The following is a 20827-nucleotide window of genomic DNA, read 5'->3' as shown; positions in this document are numbered from 1 at the left end:
CAGTCATTACACCACCTGTGGATATAATGGGATTAGAGGACTACAATTCACCCCAAAACATACAAGTAATTTGAATGCATGTTACACACTGAAAAATTGAAGCAATTGTTTGCATATAGGTTGCAGGTTAATCAGTGGCCCAGAATGTCCTGAGTGGCTCACTGCTACCGATCCCACCTGGTAGGTGTGCATTTATCTGCAGCAGATCTTCCAGTGGCAAGTTCCTTTTGACACACAACAGGAAGCCTTCTGGTTGTAAATAGCACATCATCGTCTGCCTGATAGTTCCCACATACACGGGGCTTTATCATTGGTAATTGGCATTGATAACAAAGTTATGTTTGGCAAGCAGTTGGCTCTGACATCAAAACTATTTAAGTATATAATTAAAAACAATCAAGTCCAGAAAACATATCAAATGCAAAGGACCTAAAACATATCCTCTGTCAAATGCAGAGGAAAATTATAATGAATGAGAGGAACATCATAATGAATTAATTTGCTGAATCCATGTTGCATCCAACCTTGGACAGATTTAAAAAACAGCTTTCCCTATGGAACCCATCAGGCAATTGCAGGAAACTATGCTCCATCCAGAGTCTCCATCAAAGATCATGATCTTTGGTCTCCATTAGGAGAGAAACTTCAAAACACTTTCCAGAAATTGTCAGTAATCACTCAGGAAATTTAAGGTGGTGCAGATGCTGCCTCAACTCCAGTGATCCTGATTCCAACCTGACCTCTGGTGCTGTCCCTGTGGAATCTGCACATTCTCATCTACAGGGAAAATAACAAAGGTAATGCTCCACTGGGAACTGACATGGACCCAAATGACCAAACGGTTGTGTTAGAATTAAGCAAGTTCAGGATTTTCATAAGAGTCCCTGGCTTGTAACTCATGCTTCATGCAAAACTGTTGTAATTTTTCAGAAAAACCTAAGTGACTGACAGTTTAGTTTTTTAGAGATACAGCATGAAGCCCATCAGCCCACTGAGTCCACATCGGCCATCGATGTCCCTTTCACACTAGTTCTATGTTATCCCACTTTTGCATCCATTCCCTACTCAGGGCAATTTTACGTGGGCCAATTAATCTACAAATCCGCATGTCTTTGGAATGTGGGAGGAAACAGGAGCACCTGGGGAAAACCCACAAGGTCACAATGTGAATGTGCAAACTCCACAATGCGAGGTCAGAATCGAACACCTGTATCACGCGCTGAGAGGCAGCAGCTCTAACAGCTGAAGGGTGATTGAAGGATTAACGGTCCTCCATAAAATAAATTAAAATTAAAATAGTTCTTCAAGATATATGAAGTAGGTCATTAAAACAAACTATAACCAATTAAAAATTCAAACACTTTAATAAAGTACATTGCAGTCATGGTTCCAATTTTTTATATTTATAAAAAATTAAAGTCTTTAATTACCAACATTGCAGCAGTAAGCCTACACTGCGTGCAAGTACTGATACAGAACAATAGTTATAAACATAAAGCAGCAATAAGCGTATCAGTGCTTTCAAACAGCAAATATGTAACTGACCATTACTGTTCTTTACCACAATAACAAATATGCCCCAATTTAAAAATGAAATGTTAGATTCATGATTGTAAAAAGTAAAACTTATTTTTTGGAAGCTTTATTTTCACACACTTAAGTTATGATCTAGCCAAATTTCATTTTTAAATAGAGGGTCCATGTCCATGTAACCACTTTGTGTACCTTCGAGCAATTATAAAAGTTCCAGGTCAGAAACACATTACTAGCTTTAAAAAAAAATGCTGCACACACTGGGTATAAGCCCACATTAATTGGGATATATAACAAAAGTCACATGAAGAGAAACCACATGATAAATAATTCAGTGTTTTATAAAAAATGACCAAACATTCAAGCAACATTAGCATTCGGTTTCCTTACTGTCAATACGGGTTTGACGCTGTAATTTAAAGACAGATGCCTTGTCGCTCCTGCTGGCACCGTGCGCTGTTAAATCTTCAAAGGACTTTGCTGCGTTGCTACTATTTGGAAACGGGTCTTCACCTAACCCACCCTCTCCAATTAAAGAATCAACACTAGAGTCTTCCTGTATTGTATCCATCCGATGGTGGTCAGATTTTGTTGGCACCACGATGGTAGGAACAGTCACTGATGCCACTGGCATTGGTGGTGGTGGTGGTGGTTGTTGAAAACAGCTTGCAGCTAGAGGGGGTTGCTTCACTATGCGAACCGAGGCAGATTCTAGGCTGCTAAACATCTCAGCATTCTGCAGTAAATTATTAAAAGGAAATACATTAACCATGAAAACTATTCAAGTTGCATTAGTATTCTGCCATTTCTAGAGATGGTGTCAACATTATCATGGATCTATAACCACACTACATGAACTTGCAAAAGCTTTATAAGGTGGAAAGGAATACTACTTACTGTGCTTGACCTTATCGCCTACCAATTTACTCTATCAAGGTTGCCACCAATCTCCATGGAGGTGTGTGTGTGTGTGTGCGCGCGTGCGCGTGTGCGTGTGCGTGTGCGTGTGTGTGTGAATTATCTGCTATGGTTCTTCATGTTGTTAACATTTGTACTATTAAATTGCCTGGTGTCTTGGGAAAGCAGTGCTCAAGTAAATGCACGTGTACTTGCAATCACGTATATCAGATTATTTGGATACAGTACAAAATAATTTGTATTAGTTGAATGGGTTGACAGTTGAAATTGTTACTATTATAGTTGTCCTGAATTTTAAATCCAAAGAAAACACATAACAATAGACAAGCATTTGTACTATTCGTGCGTAATCTATTGAGCAATCAGCAATCTGAAATTGATTTCCATTAAACTTTAACAAAACTGATATTAAAAATAGCCAAACTAATATACAATTATCCACAAATTAAAATAAGAAAGTCATTTAGTTATAAAGCTAAGGTAAATAATGAGGCCCCTCCAGACATTACCATGTCAAGTGTTGTATAAAAATAAACTATTGGCTCCAACAATTAAATGTTGCAGGTTAATAACATGCAAGTATTTGGACAGAACAGCAACAAAACAAATCCAAAATTCACTAATTTATATAACTGATTTTCAACCATATCCCATTTAAAGTAATTCTGCCCATCAGAGATTGTGTCAGTTTTGGCTCCCAGGATACAGATGACCTGCCTTATGAAGATACAACTTTACACAAATTCTGATGTTTTTAAATCTTTTTTCTGCTAATAATAAAAATAATATGTTTCATGGTGTTCATTAGTGACTGAATACCATTATCAATTAAGTATGGATAATGTTAGGTGATTATTCAATGGAATGAAATTATAGCATTTCTACAGTGCCTTTCATAATGTTTGGGACAAAGACCCATCCTTTATTTATGTGTCTCTGTACTCTACAATTTGAGATTTGTAAACAAAAAAAATCACGTGGTTAAAGTGCACATTGTCAGATTTTATTGAAGGCTATTTTTATACATTTTGGTTTCACCATGTAGAAATTACAGCTGTGTTTATACACAGTCCCCCCCATTTCAGGGCACCATAATGTTTGGGACACATGGCATCACAGGCGTTTGTAATTGCCCAGTCTCACCTGGGCAATTTAATGGTCTCCTAAATACAGGTATAAGAGAGCTTTCAGCACCTAGTCTTCCCTCCAGTCTTTCCATCACATTTGGAAACTTTTATTGCTGTTTATCAACATGAGGGCCAAAGTTGTGCCAATGAAAGTCAAAGAACCCATTATGTAACTGAGAAATAAGAATCAAACTGTTATAGAGACATCAGCCAAACCTTAGGCTTATCAAAATCAACTGTTTGGAACATCATTAAGAAGAAAGAGAGCACTGGTGAGCTTACTAATCGCAAAGGGACTGGCAGGCCAAGGAAGATCTCCACAGCTGATGACAGAAGAATTCTCTCTATAATAAAGGAAAATCCCCAAACACCTGTCCGACAGATCAGAAACACTCTTCAGAAGTCAGGTGTGGATTTGTCAATGACCACTGTCCGCAGAAGACTTCATGAACAGAAATACAGAGGCTACACTGCAAGATGCAAACCACTGGTTAGCCGCAAAAATAGGACGGCAAGGGTACAGTTTGCCAAGAAGTACTTGAAAGAGCAATCACAGTTCTTGAAGAAGGTCTTGTGGACAGATGAGACAAAGATTAACTTATATCAGAGTGATGGCAAGAGCAAACTATGGAGGAGAGAAGGAACTGCCCAAGATCCGAAGCATGTCACCTCATCTGTGAAACACGGTGGTGGGGGCGTTATGGCCTGGGCATGAATGGCTGCTGAAGGTACTGGCTCACTTATCTTCATTGATGATACAACTGCTGATTGTAGTAGCATAATGAATTCTGAAGTGTATAGACACATCCTATCTGCTCAAGTTCAAACAAATGCCTCAAAACTCATTGGTCGGTGGTTCATTCTACAGCAAGACAATGATCCCAAACATACTGCTAAAGCAACAAAGGAGTTTTCCAAAGTTATAAAATGGTCAATTCTTGAGTAGCCAAGTCAATCACCTGATATGAACCCAATTGAGCATGTCTTTTATATGCTGAAGAGAAAACTGAAGGGGACTAGCCCCCAAAACAAGCATAAGCTAAAGATGGCTGCGATACAGGCCTGGCAGAGCATCACCAGAGAAGACACCCAGCAACTGGTGATGTCCATGAATCGCAGACTTCAATCAGTCATTGCATGCAAAGGATATGCAATAAAATACTAAACATGACTACTTTCATTTACATGACATTGCTGTGTCCCAAACATTATGGTGCCCTGAAATGGGTGAACTATGTATAAACACTGCTGAATTTCTACATGGTGAAACCAAAATGTATAAAAATGCCTTTATTAAAATCTGACAATGTGCACTTTAACCACATGTGATTTTTTCTTTTACAAATCTCAAATAGTGGAGTACAGAGGCAAATAAATAAATGATGGGTCTTTGTCCCAAACATTATGGAGAACACTGTATGTAGCGCCATATGATATGGGTTACTATGGAAAATGGACGTTACTGACTGGGAGAAACCAGCTTTTGGACACCTCTCAGTTCTTTCATAAGCCAGGATTGCTTGTACTCTCACCTCAACAAAAATGTGAGTTTAAGCTCAAATAAGGATTGAGTACTCAATCTAGGTGGCACTTCGAGAAGTACCATTCCTGTAGAGTTCCATATTGTCAAAAGTCCAAACATTTTAACTGTCTTTTCAGGTGATTACAATAGGTCACTTTGCAGTGTGCAGTGTGCAGTGTGCAGTTTGCAGTGTGCAAAGTGTTTCAACACAATTCTGTTTGAAACAGAAATGATTAACTACCAGTGAAATACTTTTTTACAAGATACTGTGTTATTTAAATGCAAATTTACTTACACTGAATAAAAATTGTCAGGAATTCTATTAGCAGATGAAAACAACTCAAGCATATTTTGCATAGAATGATTTGCAGCCAGAAATTGATCTCATTGTACACAATTTACTGCCAGAAATGACGATAAGGAAATTTCTACAATACATACACTGGGAGGGAAGAATGTTTTTGTGCTCTCCTCATACTGCTGGTCTAATTTCTTATCCTGAAAGAAAATGTTAAAGTATTTGTTAATATATTCCTGTGCTCTCTTGCTACAAATCAAACTGTACAAATTAAGAACGATGCCTCCATATAAAAAAGTTAATCATAACCTTGTTGTTGAGGTTATTAGAACTTATTTTTCCTGCGAGTGTCACCCATGACTCAGCTGTCAAAATATCATGGGTTCAAAGCTCCACTCCAGAACTTGGACAACAAATTATTGATTGGCATTCCAGCAGCAAGAAAATACTGCGAGAGGCAATGTCTTCAGATGATTTGCTAAATCAGGGACCATAAAACTTACTTCAAGAAAAAAGCAGGGAGTAATCTCTGGTAGCTGAGCAACATTGATCCCTCAACCATCAAGAGAGAAATTCTGCGCATGATCGAACTACTATTTCTGGAAGCTTGCTGTATAATTTGTCTGCTGGTTTATAAGTTATAACGGTTCAGGTTTCAGGTAAATTTGGATATCCCGCGGCATCAACGGAAGACTCGAGGCCCCCGACCACGGGGAGAACAAAGAAGGGAAGAGATTGAACTTTTTTTCGCCTTCCATCACAGTGAGGAATGTGGAGGAGTCACTGTGGTGGATGTTTATGTTAAAATGTATTTTGTGTGTTCTGTTGCTTTTTATTTGTATGACTGACTTAGCAAATTAAATTCCTCGTATGTTGCAAAACATACCTGGCTAATAAAGTATTATTGTATCGTATGAAACAATGAAGCAACCCCTGCTTTTGAGAACTAAGTGTTCTACATACATTCTTGAATAGAAAAACATTTTAGAATATTTAAAAACGATCATGATTGACATCCAATTGGACAAGCAGAGAACTGTGAGATATGGGATGTGGTAGAATTGAAGTGCTGGGTCAGACATGCTTGAGCAGCTGAAGCAAGCTAGAGGAAAACTACTACTTCTGTTAGTGTTCTTTTTAAGCTTCATTTGTAGCTCAAGCTCCCAAGTAACCAATGAAAACAAAACACAAGATTTGCCATTCATATTATGCACCGAAACAAAATTCTTTCTTACCACACAATGGACGAGAATACTGAGAGGAATCCAAAAAACCAGAGAGAATACAACAACAGATCCAACAATATTGTCAGCTAGGAATTTCCCTGTTAAGAGAAAATAGTAGCATCAGCATTGACAGACATGTACTCAACATTGCAATGTTGATGCGAATAGCTTTATCAGATATCATTAGATGCTAAATTATTTACTAATATGACATATCATCTAACACATGTCCATTACTGACAACTGTTTTCCCCTCACTACAGTCAGAACGTGGATGTTCTGGGTTAATTTCAGTGAGGTAGATTGCGTGCATTACATGCATCTGCTAAAAGATGTTACCATCATCTCATAGGAAAAGCAAAATGTAGCCAAAACTGGAAGAGTGAAATTTGAAAAAAGAAAGCAAAATGTGACATCTCAAAGTCACTTTTGATTAAAACTAATCAACCAGTAACCCTAACACACATGGTAGGAATGTTGCTGGAGAGAATTCTGAGAAGCAAAATATACATGCATTTGAAAAGACAGGAATAATCAGCATGGCTTTTTGTGTGGGAGAAGGATTTGATTTCATTCTTTTGAAGAAGTAACCAAGCTTGATAAGGCCATGGTTGTTGGCAAAGTCTATATGGGCTTCAGCAAGGCCTTTGATAAGGATCCACTTGGTGCTCTGCTCTGGAAGGTTAGATTGTCGGGATCCCGGGAGAGCTAGTTAACTGGATACGGAATTGGCTTCGTGGAAGGAAGCAGTGGAAGGTTGCGGGAAGGTTGTATTTGTGTGACTGGGGGCCTGTGACTAGTGGTGTGCCTCAGGGATTGTTACTGGGCCCATTATTATTTGTCATCTACCAACAATTTGGAAAATAAAGCACGAGGCATTAGTAAGTTTGTAGATGACACTAATATGGTGAGTATCACAGACAATGAAGATTGTTCTCAAGAATTGCAGTGAGATCTTGATCAGCTGGGCAAATGAGCCAAGGAATGGCAAATGGAGTTTAATTCAAATAAGTGTGAGGTGTTTCATTATGGGAAGTAAAACCAGGTCAAAACGTTCATAGTGAACAGTAGGCTTTGGAGTTGTAGAGCAGAGGGCTCTAGGAATATTAGTGTATTGTTCTCTGAAGGCAGCCAGATAGGGGGGTGAAGGCAGCTTTTAGCACATTGGCCTTCATCAGCAGGGGTTGAGTATAGATGTTGGGACATTATGTTACAGTTGTACAAGAGTGAGTTGCAGGGAGAGGTTGGGCAAGCTATGACCATATTCCATGGAGTGGTGAACTTAGAGTGTACGAAATTGAGGAAAATAATTAGGGCGAATGCAGAGTGTCTCTTTTCCAGGGTATGAGAACCAAGAACCAGAGAGCATAGGTTTAAGGCGAGAGGGGAAAGATTTAATAAGAACCTGAGGGGCAACTTTTTCACAGAGGGTGGTGGGTATCTGGAACGAAATGAAAGAGGAAGTACAGACACTCCCCGACTTACATAAGGGTTACGTCCCGCGGACCCTTGCTTACGTCAGATGTTACACAAGTCGAAAACGGAAGTGCCACTGTGCCCGCGTAAATTTATCATTCGACGCGGAGACCACGTGGGAGTTTCCATGAGAACAGGAGAATGGCTTGCGGAAATATCCGCATGCACAGAGCGCACTGTTACCAAGACGTGCAACTCAGAAATAAAGCAAAGGGGTTAAAGAATTGCCGACGTAAGTTCAAGTTTATGCTTCTATTACGAAAATCAGGGAGTGCCCGTAGTTGAGGCAGGTACAACATTTAAAAGACATTAGACAAGCATATGGTTAGGAAAGGTTATCATGGATATGGGCCACATGCAGGCAGATAGGATTGGCTTAGATGGGGCATCTTGGTCAATATGGTCACAATGGGATGAAGTACTATACAATTCTATGATTAACTGCAGGAAAATGAGGTCCAAGGGAATAAAAAACAGGATTATGTTCAAGATTAGAGCACAAGGTATTGGAGATAAGGTACTGACATGGATAGAAAATTGGTTGGCAGACAGGAAACAAAGAGTAGGGATTAACGGGTCCCTTTCAGAATTGCAGGCAGTGACTAGCGGGGTACCACAAGGCTCGGTGCTGGAACCGCAGCTATTTACAATATACATTAATGATTTAGATGAAGGGATTCAAAGTAACATTAGCAAATTTGCAGATGACACAAAGCTGGGTGGCAGTGTGAACTGAGGAAGATGCTATGAGGATGCAGGGTGACTTGGACAGGTTGGGTGAGTGGGCAAATGCATGGCAGATGCAGTATAATGTGGATAAATGTGAAGTTATCCACTTTGGTGGCAAGAACAGGAAAGCAGATTATTATCTGAATGGTGTCAATTAGGAAAAGGGAAAGTACAACGAGATCTGGGTGTCCTTGTTCATTAGTAACTGAAAGTAAGCATGCAGGTACAGCGTGCAGTGAAAAAAGCTAATGGCATGTTGGCCTTCATAACAAGAGGAGTTGAGTATAGGAGCAAAGAGGTCCTTCTGCAGTTGTACAGGGTCTTAGTGAGACCACATCTGGAGTATTGTGTGCAGTTTTGGTCTCCAAATTTGAGGAAGGACATTATTGCGATTGGGGGAGTACAGCATAGGTTCACGAGGTTAATTCCCAGGATGGCGGAACTGTCATATGTTGAAAGAATGGAGTGACTGGGCTTGTATACACTGGAAATTAGAAGGATGAGAGGCTATCTTATCGAAACATAAGATTATTATGGGATTGAACACACTAGCTGCAAGAAACATGTTCCCGATGTTGGGTGAGTCCAGAACCAGGGGCCACAGTTTAAGAATAAGGGGTTGGCCATTTAGAACGGAGATGAGGAAAAACGTTTTTACCCAGAGAGTTGTGAATCTGTGGAATTCTCTGCCTCAGAAGGCAGTAGAGGCCAATTCTCTGGATGCTTTCAAGAGAGAGTTAGATAGAGCTCTTAAATATAGCGGAGTCAAGGGATATGGGGAGAAGGCAGGAACAGGGTACTGATAGTGGACGATCAGCCATGATCACAGTGAAGGGCCGAATGGCCTACTCCTGCACCTATTGTCTATTGTCAGGAAGTTCTGGCACTTCAGCTGATATCCTGATTGAGATCAATTAACCCTGACTTGCAAATGAACCAGAAGTCATTCCAGTCAGTAAAGGGCCTGTCCCACTTGGCCGTCATTTACGCGACAGGCCGGTAGTGACTGACGCTCGACGGTCGTGCGCGTCATCATGCGTTCGCACAGCCGTCTGGAGCGCGTGACGTCATTTGAAGATAGACACAAAATGCTGGAGTAACTCAGCGGGACCGGCAGCATCTCTGGAGAGAAGGAATGGATGATGTTTCTGGTCGAGACCCTTCATCAGTCCGAGACTCTTCTCCAGCATTTTGTGTCTATCTCCAATTGTCTTGGCCCCGCTCTGGGAGTAGGAGTGGGGACGGATCTGGATCCGCAACGGCCGTGAGCCCCAGGGCGAGTTCGGCGATCGTTTGCCTGCTTCTGCTGCTGTTGGAGGTGAGACGTTGCGCTGTGCCAGGGTCTTGGGCCTGTCCCACTTTGGCCGTCAGTTACGCGACAGGCCGGTGGCGCGCAAAGATTTTGTGCAGGACGAAGTCCACACTCCTCCATGCCACTCCACACTCCTCCACACCACTCTATGTGCCCGTCCCGCGCTACCCACACCCTACCCACGCACTATCCACACGCTAGCAGGTCGCGTAAATGGCGCGCGAATGACGGCCGAGTGGGACAGGCCCTTAACTCTCAGAATGTTTATCTTTATTTATTTACCATTGGGTGTTGGCACGGCAAGCATTTACTCCTCCTCATTGACAAGATGAGCTGCCTTCTTGAACTGCTGCAGTCCTTCCTGTGGCTTGTGCAATGCTGTTGGGCTGCTATTACAAGATTTCAACCCAGGGACAACAAAGGAACCTGTACATATTAAGGATGAACCTCAACTCAGAAACAAACTTGCAGGTGCCAGGTCTGCTCCCCATGACCTTCTTGGTGGAAGAAGTCACATGTATAGGAAAATTAGTAGAAGTAGCCCTAGCAAATAGCTAATATATTTTATAAATGGCACACCTTGTTTTTGGGTGGTGGAGACAGTGTATTATTGGGTGGTGAATACAGAACCGCATTAACCAGGCTTCCTTATCCTGGACGGTATCAAGCTTCTCAATCACTTACAGTCATCCCAACAAATTGGGAGTATTCCTTCATTTATTTCACTTGTGCCAAGTAGAAAAGAGGAAAGGCTTCAGACAGTCACGAGTGAAGCCTCTTGCAGCAGGATTCCCAGCCTCTGATTGCCCCATTATTTACAAGAACACTGGTCCAACAGAATATTAAGTGTAGGTTCTTAAACTATCTTCAGTTGGACACAGTGATTGTCTGGCCCAACCTATCAACCCATACCTGGATGCTGTCAAGATATTTTTCTACCGAGTTAGAAATGTTGTTTCTAACCTTACAACTGGGGGAACATTACCTGGACTTTTCATTTACCCAAATAAAAATGTAATAACAGATGCTCATGTGCCTGGGCACATGATGCTCATGCATCAAATTTAATAACAGATGCTCATGCTCATATTCCAACTAAAGTTTTTTTTTTTTAAATGGCCATGATCTGAAGATGAAATGTCTATATTCAATATTTCAAAAATGTTACTTTATAATTGTTAATTTAATCTATCGCCTATTACAGTGTAAGAAGTCAAATAATTAGGATTTAATCTTCTAATTTTGTTTAATAAAAGGGCACAAACGCAACATTTTAAACATTAAGGATTAAGAAACCAAGCAGAGATATTTGTAAATTTTCGATTCTGATGGAGTGATTGGAATTAACTGTATTCTTGGAATTAACAGGCACTTAATGGTTTTGTAGGCTTAACTAATGGGTAGAGGAATTGGGAACAATTACCTGACACAGATATTAAAAATATTGCCATTTAACATGTCAATAATGTGCATCAACTGTTCTAACCTAAATCAGATGAGAAGAGGCAAGTAGGCTAAACTCATCCTATTATTTTGCTTTAACAAACTACAAAAATTGAGTTTAATTCAGGTAAATGTGAGATATAACACAAACCAGGGAAGGACAGACACAGAAAAATGGTATGGCCCAGAAGAGAGTTGTAGAACAGATTGTAGACACAGGAACTGCAGATGCCCGTTTATAAAAACAAGACAAAGTGGTGACTAACTCAATGGGTCAGGCAGCATCTCTGCAGAACATGGATAGGTGACGTTTTGGGTGAGGACCCTTTTTCAGACTGAAGGCGGGTCCTAGCCCAAAAGGTTACCTACCCAGGTTCTCCAGAAATGCTGCATGATCCACTGTGTTACTCTAGCACCTTGTGTCTTCTTTAGAGGTACAGATACAGAGTGTTATGAAGGTGGCAACACAAGTAGACAGGGTGAAGGTAGCATTTGGCATGCTAGTTTCCATTCTTCAGTGTATTGAGTCTAAAAGTTGGGACATTATTTTACATCTATACAAGATGTTGGTAAGGCCACATTTGGAATACTGTGTACACTTCTGGTCACCAGGCTATAGGACGTCATTAAACTGGAATGGATGTAAAAAAGATTTATCGGGATGTTACCGGGTTTGAAGGGATTGAACTACAAGGAGAATCTGAACAGGCTGAGTATTTTCCCTGGAGCGTAGAAAGTGAGGGATGACTTTATAGAGATATATAAAAATCACAAGGGCCGTAGATGAGATGAACAGCGACTGTCCTTTCCCCAGGCTGGGGAATCTAAAATTAAAGGTCATACATTTAAGGTAAGAGGGTAAAGATTTCAAAGGGACATGAGGGGCAATGTTTTCACACAGAAGAGGCAGTGGTTGAAGCAGGCACAATTACAAAACTTAAAAAGACACTTGAATAGGAAAGGTTTCGAGGCATATGTGCAGGCACTGGCAAGTAGGACTAGCTCAGTTAGGCAACCTGGTCGGAATGGACTAGTTGGGTTGAAGGGCCTATTTCCGTGCTGCATAGCTCTATGGCTCTCTAACTGAATTTATATATCATTTATTAAATTACATTTAATTTATTAAAAAATGTACATTTAAAATCAATTCATAACTGTAAAAACAATGTATTGAGTAATCAATGTATGCTTAATCCTTTGAGTAAAGACATAGGAATATGTGAGAATGCAAGCTTTGTGTATGAACTTACCAAAAGTGTTGATATCCAATTTCTCAATAAAATCCCATAATCGTTCTATCACATCTTGTACTTGCTTTTCACATTTGCCCTGTAAATACATTAAATGATAAACAATGAAACCATTATTGGGACAGCTCTAAAGATCTAAACATACAGGTGAATTTTCACCCTTCAGATGATACAAAGCCATTTCTGGCGCACGTTAATTATAAAGTGTTAGTATAATTCAGCTTTGTTCCTCCCTCCCACTCAGTACCAGCTATTGGCAGAATTTCCACTGTTGTCCTCTGGAATGGTTCATTAATTTCCATACTGCATCCATTACCATATCCTTTTGCTTGATGAAATATTTTTTGTTTAATTATTTCTGTTGTCCTTTCTAACACAGGCAGTCACTTTTACTGTTTCCTCCCTTTACCCTGACTCTATACACGCAACCAGTTACATCACTTGGTAGTTGCCAGTTTTGACAAAAGAGCCATTGATATGAAATAAAACTTTGTTTCTGCTTCCAGAAATGGTCCAATGACATTTTATGGCATTAGTTTTGGAATCAGGGCTATCCTTGATCCTAATAGAACTGGCCAACATAACTGCCTGTGTTAGCAACGGTCCCCGGGCCAAACGTGGGTCAGGCTACTGTAAAACTTTAAGCTCTTTGAATAGTGTGGCTTTAAACTGGCCGAGGAAGAGGAGTCTAGATTTACACTCTCATCCAAAAGACAGTGGGAGAGAAATTCTTTGGATGGCAGTACTAAACTCATTTCAATCACACCCAGCAAATTCAGTGCCACTTAGGTTAAAAGCAAATGTGTGGAGAAAAGTAAAACTGGCAGCCAATGCTCTTGCACACAGCCAACAACACAATCCCAGTATTATTAAAATAATTACAATTTGTCTGAATTTTAATGAAGCATGTTCTTATTCATTAGAAATGCAAAAGAGTGTACCAAGAAAAGACTGGTTATAACAGTCTGCTGTACTAAATGACAATTTTAGAAAATAACATAATTTATGGTTATGGTTACTTTCTGAAGTAACCTTCTTTATTTATAGATAGGTTCCAGTGGTTGTTTTACAAGGGTAATCAATAAACCTGAGGCTGTCACCTCCGATCATATGTTTACTGAAGGGAATCTCTGTCATTTATCAAACACAGGAACAGAGGCACACTTTTTATTGCCTTCATTCAGTAACGAGCAGTCCATTAGTAGCATCCTTACCATCATATCCAGCTCACAAAATGCATCTACAATTTGGGCCTTTCTGGTATATCTGACTCTTCCTCTTAAACAGCTTGGCCAATGGGAAAAGGTGAGTTAATATCCAGTAGGCTGCAAGGTGACTTGGATAGGCTGGGTGAGTGGGCAAATGAATGGCAGATGCAGTATAATGTGGATAAATGTGAGGTTATCCACTTTGGTGGCAAAAACAGGAAAGTAGACTATTATCTGAATGGTGGCCGATTAGGAAAAGGGGAGATGCAATGAGACCTGGGTGTCATGGTACACCAGTCATTGAAAGTAGGCATGCAGGTGCAGTAGGCAGTGAAGAAAGCGAATGGTATGTTAGCATTCATAGCAAAAGGATTTGAGTATAGGAGCAGGGAGGTTCTACTGCAGTTGTACAGGGTCTTGGCGAGACCACACCTGTGGAGTATTGCGTAGTTTTGGTCTCCTAATCTGAGGAAGGACATTCTTGCCATAGAGGGAGTACAGAGAAGGTTCACCAGACTGATTCCTGGGATGTCAGGACTTTCATATGAAGAAAGACTGGATAGACTCGGCTTGTACTCGCTAGAATTTAGAAGATTGAGGGGGGATCTTATAGAAACTTACAAAATTCTTAAGGGGTTGGACAGGCTAGATGCAGGAAGATTGTTCCCGATGTTGGGGAGGTCCAGAACAAGGGGTCACAGCTTAAGGATAAGGGGGAAATCTTTTAGGACCGAGAGGAGAAAAATATTTTTCACACAGAGAGTGGTGAATCTGTGGAATTCTCTACCACAGAAGGTAGTTGAGGCCAGTTCATTGGCTATATTTAAGAGGGGGTTAGATGTGGCCCTTGTGGCTAAAGGTATCAGGGGGAATGGAGAGAAGGCAGGTACAGGATACTGAGTTGGATGATCACCCATGATCATATTGAATGGCGGTGCAGGCTCGAAGGGCCAAATGGCCTACTGCTGCACCTATTTTCTATGTTTCTATGTTTCTATTCAAAAACTGCAATAAAAACTAAGAAAGTCAAAAGGAAAGGAGCGTCAGGCAAATGAAATGCAAAGAGAGTAACCGTTCAAACCGACAATGTTAAAACAATGCTTCATTATAACAGAAGCCTGTTATTAACTACAATGTGTTATCAACCTAGAATAATTGAAAGCACCAAATCAAAGATAAAAGTTGCAACAATTGAACTAGCATGTGTGATGACTTGTGGATAGTGGTGAAAAATAATTTATTGTCACAGTCAACTGGTGCATCAAAATCCTTATGAGATTCAAAATGCTACCCATTGTCATTCTATTTTGACTGTGGTTGATTTGCATTTGCAGTGTCATAAGGAAATGTAGGGGTAGGTTTTATATACTGCCTTGGTAGTGTTATTCACTCCCACACAAAATAACAAAAATCCACTAGTACTTCAAACAGCTAAAAGCCTGAGTGGTGAACATCAATAGGAAAACATCTACAAGTAGTTCAAAACCACTTGATTAAACAATATGATGAATATTGCAATACCTGCAAAGAACCAGGGACATTTATTAAAAAAAATTTTGAAACTGTAGTTCTGTGAAATGAAAGGAATAAGTTGGACAAAGAAAACCAAGGGAAAACAAGTAATGCAATATTCAGTAAGTTGAGGGTCTGGTTCATGAAAGATACAATGGTGCAAGGTATTTAACAGTCGAACTATGATCATGAACCATGCCTTCCTAATACGCAAATAGATGTAATGTGATTATGGATGAAAAAATATAACGATTGGTTCAGTGTCATTAATTAGCAGATCCTTTTTGAATGAGGAGTTGAGTGTTTAAAGTCCAAGGAGTTCTGTGAGCATTGTAAATTCTCAATTTGGAACAAATATAGGCAAAATATATATATTTTTTAAAACCTGTCTGTTTCTGCACAGTAGCAGGTAGCTGGAAAATCTGTGATAAAGATGGTTTTAAAATCTCAATAATCCATGCACGAAATAGTTTGTCTTTGAAATATTAAAGTTTGTATTTCTAAAAGAGAAGTACAATAAATATTGTTGACAGAAAACAAATAATTTTTTGAAAGTTGTATTTTTGTATTACCCATTAATTAAATAGACTTGTTATTGGGAATCGTCTTATCCTGAATGGTTACAGGATCATTATTTATTTTAATAAGTTTGTTTCATATTTTGAACTAATCAAGACGTACGGTGATGATACTCTACACTGAAAGACTGCAATGGGATCATTTGCAACAATAAAGATAACTCAGTACTTTAAATATAGGCCAAACCTGGTCTGCAGTTCATTACCAAGGGACTACAGGCAGATGAAAAAGTTATTCCATTTTGTAGAGACATAAGAGCATGAAAACAGGGCCTTCAGCACAACGTCCATGATGTCCCATCTACACTAGTCCCACCTGACCACATTTGGCCCATGGCCCTCTAACCTTTCCTTTTGAAGTAATGATGTGGTATGAAATTAAGCTAGATTTTATAGCAATGCTCTAAAACTGAATTCATGAATCCAACTTTCTTTTCATTATCTTTAGGTCTGTGAAGAGGGAAAAAAAGTTAAGACCAAGGTTGGACCCTTGAAGACTGAAACAGGTGAATTTATTATGGGGAACAAGGAAATGGCAAACGAGTTGAACAGATACTTTGGATCCGTCTTCACTAAGGAAGATACAAACAATCTCTCAGATGTACTAGTGCAGTGGTTCTCAACCTTTTTTCAGTGATGTACCCCCTGTGAAATATTTTTTCAGCCAAGTACCCCCTAACCAACGCAAAAATATATTAAATCTTTTAAATATTTTAAAATCTCACGTACCCCCTGGAGTGCCTTCACGTACCCCCAGGGGTACGTGTACCCCCATTTGAGAACCACTGTACTAGTGGACAGAGGATCTAGGGTGACGGAGGAACTGAAGGAAATTCACATTAGGCAAGATATGGTGTTGGGTAGACTGATGGGACTGAAGGCTGATAAATCCCAAGGGCCTGATGGTCTGCATCCCAGGGTACTTAAGGAAGTGGCTCTAGAAATCGTGGACGCATTGGTGATTATTTTCCAATGTTCTATAGATTCAGGATCAGTTCCTGTGGATTGGAGGGTAGCTAATGTTATTCTACTTTTTAAGAAAAGCGGGAAAGAGAAAACAGGGAATTATAAACCAGTTAGCCTGACATCGGTGGTGGGGAAGATGCTGGAATCAATTATAAAAGATGAAATTGCGGCACATTTGGATAGCAGTAACAGGATCGGTCCAAGTCAGCATGGATTTATGAAGGGAAAAACATGCTTAACTAATCTTCTGGAATTTTTTGAGGATGTAACTAGGAATGTGGACAAGGGAGAGCCAGTGGGTGTGGTGTACCTGGACTTTCAGAAAGCATTTGATAAGGTCCCACCTAGGAGATTAGAAGGCAAAATTAGAGCACATGATATTGGGGGTAGGGTAGGGTACTGACATGGAGAGAAAATTGGTTGGCAGACAGGAAACAAAGAGTAGGGATAAACGGGTCCCTTTCAGAATGGCAGGCAGTGACTAGCGGGGTACCGCAAGGCTCGGTGCTGGGACCGCAGCTATTTACAATATACATTAATGATTTAGATAAAGGGATTAAAAGTAACATTACCAAATTTGCAGATGACACAAAGCTGGGTGGCAGTGATGAAGCGGCTGGGCTTGTATCCTCTAAAATTTAGGATGAGAGGGGATCTTGTTGAAACATATGAGATTATTATGGTTTTGGACACGCTAGAGGCAGGAAACATGTTCCCGATGTTGGGGGAGTCCAGAACCCGGGGCCACAGTTTAAGAATAAGGGGTAAGCCATTAAGAACGGAGATGAGGAAAAACTTTTTCACACAGAGGGTTGTGAATCTGTGGAATTCTCTGCCTCAGGAGGCAGTGGAGGCTAATTCTCTGGATGCTTTCAAGAGAGAGTTAGATAGAGCTCTTAGCGGATATCTAGGGGATATGGGGAGAAGGCAGGAACGGGGTACTGATTGTGGATGATCAGCCATGATCACAGTGAATGGCGGTGCTGGCTCGAAGGGCCGAATGGCCTACTCCTGCACCTATTGTCCATCCCTCAGATTGTACCCATATATTTCCTCTTTGGAAGCAATGGCTAAGTTTTCTAAAATGAACTCCAGTATCTCTTGAATCCATTATACTTTGCACTTCTAAATCTGTTCATGGTAATATTCTTAGATATTCAGATATGGAAATACATCATCAATGTTTGAGCGAAGACTGATATATGGTATGATAGCAACTATCAGTTAAGAGAAGAAAAAACATTTTAAAATGACTAATGTGAAAGGTGACATTTTTCAGTAAAACTAGAGTAACCCAGCTGTAAAAGTTGTTACTTACATGTCCATCACAGAATCCAACCGTGCAGGGTTTCCCTTTACGCAGATACAGAAACTGTTTGTTTTGATCGATGAATGGTTTACAAAATCCATGTTCTCTACAGCAAACCTTGCAGGAATCGTCAGTCTCTAAACATGATAAAAACAGAGGACACTTTGGTATCCACAGATCGAGTGCATACTTAGTAAAACATTGTTAGCATCTGGATTTAAACAAAACATAATTTGATGCAGTAGATCCAGTATGAAAAATGAACTTCGTTATACAGAAAATATTCTAAATGTTCATTAAGTTTTCAGCTCTATCCTCAAATCATTCTTCAGCTTATCCATTTATCATTCCTTTTTAGAAAGCAATGACAATAAAATCCTCCATATCCTGGTGTATTTTGAACCTATTTATGTTACATGCTTTTGGAGTAACTAATTCCATATTTCTTTTGGGTTAAACTTCCTGGAACGTGTCCTGGTGCTTGTGGTCACAGACGTCCCAGCTCACTAGGGCCGGCTACAGAAGGCCAATCTCACTGAGCCGCAGTACCCTGGAGCAGGGCTGCCAACTCTCACGCTTTGAGCGTGAGACTCACACCCTCAAGCAAACTCTCACGCCCTCACGCTCATCAGAAATTTCTCACGCTCAGTGGTGAGAAATCTTGTGATCAACGAAAATGTCAAAACTCGGATAAACTGCATGGTCCGCGGGTGTTGGAGAGCCGAGGCTGCGGGAGGGATGGGAGCAGAACCAGCGGCGGGAACAGATGCGGGGAGCCGGGACTGGCAAGTTTGCGGCGCTGTCGAGTGTTTGCGCGGCTAGCGAGTCGCTCGCTGCAGCTCTGGCCATGGAGCGCTCCGGACAGTGCGAGTGTCCTGGGCCGTGGAGCCGTCGGAAGCGCTGCTGCCGCGAGAGTCTCTGTGCCGAAGGGACAGACTCTCAAAGGGAGGTGGAGAGAGAGAGAGGGGAAGGAGACAGGGAGACAGTGGGGGGAGAGTGAGGGGGATGAGAGGAGAGAGACAGAGGGGGCGTGAATGGAGAGAGAGACGAGGGAGAGGGGGAAAGAGAGAGCGGGAGGAGAGGGTAGGAGATGGGGGGCAAAGAGAAAGAGGAGATAGACACAGAGGAGAAAGAGAGGGGAGAGCAAGGGGGAGTGAGGTGGGAGGGAGATATGGGGGAGAGAGAGGGAGAGAGGAGAAAAGAGAGATGAGAGAGAGAGGGGGGGAGGGAAGAGAGAGAGGTGAGAGGAGAGACAGAGAGAGAGAGAGGGGAGAGTTTGTGGAGAGGGAGAGGGAGAGAGGGGGAGACAGAGAGGGAGGGAGAAAGAGAGAGAGAGGGGGAAGCGAGGGGGAGAGAGAGGAGAGAGAGGGGGAGGGAGAGAAGAGGGGGAGAGAGAGAAGAAAGAGAGGGGGGGAGAGGGGAGAGAGAGTTAGGGGAAAGAGAGGGGAGAGAGAGGGAGGGGGTGGAGAGAGAGGAAAGGGGACGAGAGAGAGGGGGGAGAGTGAGGTGGGACGGAGAGAGGGGGAAGAGAGAGTGAGGGGGGAGACAGGGGAGAGACAGGGGTGAGAGGAGAGACAGAGAGGGAGAGAGGAGAGAGAGGGGAAAGAGAGATGGAGGGGAGAGATAGAGGGAGAGAGAGAGAGGGGGGTTGAGAGGAGAGAGAGTGCATCCTGGAGGACAACCAGTGGCTGCTGGAAGTAAGTACCAAGCACTGGGTAGATACGGTGGAAGATAGTGGACTTCAAATGGGGGTGGTTGGTGAAAGCATCCTGCTTGCCTGCTAGATTTTCACTTACTGTAACTGCAGGAAAAATGTTCCCGATGTTGGGGGCGTTCAGAACCATGGGTCACAGTTTAAGAATAAAGGGGGGGGGGGCAGTTAGGACTGAGATGGAGGACAAACTTTCTTCACGCAGAGAGTTGTGAATCTGTGGAATTCTCTGCCACAGAAGGCAGTGCAGGCCAATTCACTGGATGTTTTTAAGAGAGAGTTAGATTTAGTTCTTGGGGCTAACAACATCAAGGGATATGCGGAAAAAAACAGGAAAGAGGTACTGATTTTAGATGAATAGCCATGATCATATTGAATGGCAGTGCTGGCTCGAAGGGCCGATGGCCTATTCCTGCACCTATTTTCTATGTTTCTATGCTTGAGTATATGGCAATAAAACTCGATCACTTGATTTTGAAGCATTCATGCATGGTGGAGGTATAATGTAGTCATAGAGTGATACAGTGTGAAAACAGGCCCTTCGGCGCAACTTGCCCACACCCGCCAACATGTCCCAGCTACGCCACCTGCTTTTGGTCCATACCTCCAAACCTGTCCCATCCATGTATCAGTCTAACTTTTTCTTAAATGTTGGGATGATCCCTGCCTCAACTACCTCCTCTGGCAGCTTGTTCCATACACCCATCAC

At 41.3% G+C, this 20827-nt stretch overlaps 1 protein-coding gene across 3 annotated transcripts in view; it reads right to left on the bottom strand.

Annotated features, from left to right (window-relative positions):
- Positions 1 to 1340: 1340 nt before the first annotated feature.
- The window catches only part of adam17 (ADAM metallopeptidase domain 17), a 66887-nt gene continuing 47400 nt past the window's right edge, over positions 1341 to 20827 (bottom strand). For 2 of the 3 annotated variants that reach the window (XM_033021610.1, XM_033021611.1), the window contains exons 15-19: positions 18417 to 18544; positions 12835 to 12913; positions 6634 to 6722; positions 5542 to 5598; positions 1341 to 2269 (exon numbers count right to left, since the gene is read on the bottom strand). In XM_033021610.1, the coding sequence (XP_032877501.1) occupies positions 1904 to 2269; positions 5542 to 5598; positions 6634 to 6722; positions 12835 to 12913; positions 18417 to 18544 (719 nt within the window). In that variant the 3' untranslated portion in view covers positions 1341 to 1903. The remainder of the gene's footprint in view (positions 2270 to 5541; positions 5599 to 6633; positions 6723 to 12834; positions 12914 to 18416; positions 18545 to 20827) is intronic. The other variant, XM_033021612.1, reaches the window with a different exon arrangement.

Source organism: Amblyraja radiata, chromosome 5, assembly GCF_010909765.2.
Source record: "Amblyraja radiata isolate CabotCenter1 chromosome 5, sAmbRad1.1.pri, whole genome shotgun sequence".
Taxonomy (NCBI): Eukaryota; Metazoa; Chordata; class Chondrichthyes; order Rajiformes; family Rajidae; genus Amblyraja; species Amblyraja radiata.
This window is presented reverse-complemented; position numbering and strand designations above follow the sequence as displayed.